Source organism: Pristiophorus japonicus, chromosome 18, assembly GCF_044704955.1.
Source record: "Pristiophorus japonicus isolate sPriJap1 chromosome 18, sPriJap1.hap1, whole genome shotgun sequence".
Classification (NCBI taxonomy): domain Eukaryota; kingdom Metazoa; phylum Chordata; class Chondrichthyes; family Pristiophoridae; genus Pristiophorus; species Pristiophorus japonicus.
The window spans coordinates 108,682,908-108,683,883 of NC_091994.1; the positions used below are offsets into that span (position 1 = coordinate 108,682,908).

At 74.5% G+C, this 976-nt stretch overlaps 1 protein-coding gene across 5 annotated transcripts in view; it reads left to right on the plus strand.

Annotated features, from left to right (window-relative positions):
• The first annotated feature begins 355 nt into the window (after positions 1-355).
• Positions 356-976, plus strand: part of tmem201 (transmembrane protein 201) — a 218,079-nt gene continuing 217,458 nt past the window's right edge. For 4 of the 5 annotated variants that reach the window (XR_011587647.1, XM_070860511.1, XM_070860514.1 and 1 more), the window contains exon 1: positions 356-475. Coding sequence is in view for 3 of the 5 variants with exons in the window: in XM_070860511.1 (XP_070716612.1) it covers positions 366-475 (110 nt within the window). In the remaining 2 variants the exon portion in view is untranslated. The remainder of the gene's footprint in view (positions 476-976) is intronic. The other variant, XM_070860512.1, reaches the window with a different exon arrangement.

The following is a 976-nucleotide window of genomic DNA, read 5'->3' on the forward strand; positions in this document are numbered from 1 at the left end:
TGGGGGGGTGAAGGGGGTTGGGGAGTGAAGGGGGTATGGGGGGGTGGGGGGGTGGGGGGGTGTAGGGGTAAAGGGTGGGGGGGGACTGGAGCTGACCATGAGAGGGGAAGTTGGCCCAAGGCCCTCCCACTAAATGCTCACAATGTGAATGGGACCTGGACAGAGTGGGCGGGGCAGGCGGGAGAATGCAGCGAGCGTCAGTCTGAGGGCGGGGCCTCGCGGTGATTGACAGGCAGGGCCCGGGGGGTAGGGCTGGGGCTGGGGCTGCGCGGTGACGCCGGGTCCGGGGGCGGGGCTGCGCGGTGACGCAGTGCCAGGGGGCGGGGCCCGCGCGGTGACGCAGTGCGGGCCGGGCCGGGCTAACGATGGAGGCGGCGGGCCGCGCGCTGGGGTCGCTGCCCGGGGCGGCAGCGGCGGGCGGGCTGGGGGTCGGAGTGTGCGCCGCGGGAGCGCTGCTTTACAGAGCGGCCACCAGGTAAGGGCGGCCCCGGGCCCCGGGCACAACACCCCGCGCTGCATCGGCGGGAGCGGCGGCATTCCCCTCCCGCCCAGGCTCTCCCTCACCGCCCCCCCCCCTCGTCACTCACCCCCCCCCCCGTCACTCACCCCCCCCCCCTCGTCACTCACCCCCCCCCCCTCGTCACTCACCCCCCCCCCCCCTCGTCACTCACCCCCCCCCGTCACTCACCCCTCCCCCGTCACTCACCCCTCCCCCGTCACTCACCCCTCCCCAATCACTCCCCCCTCCTCCCCCCCCAATCACTCCCCCCCCCCCAATCACTCCCCCCTCCCCCCCCAATCACTCCCCCCTCCCCCCCCAATCACTCCCCCCTCCCCCCCCAATCACTCCCCCCTCCCCCCCCAATCACTCCCCCCTCCCCCCCCAATCACTCCCCCCTCCCCCCCCTCGTCACTCACCCCCCCCCTCCTCGTCACTCACCGCCCCCCCTCGTCACTCACCCCCCCCCCCGTCACT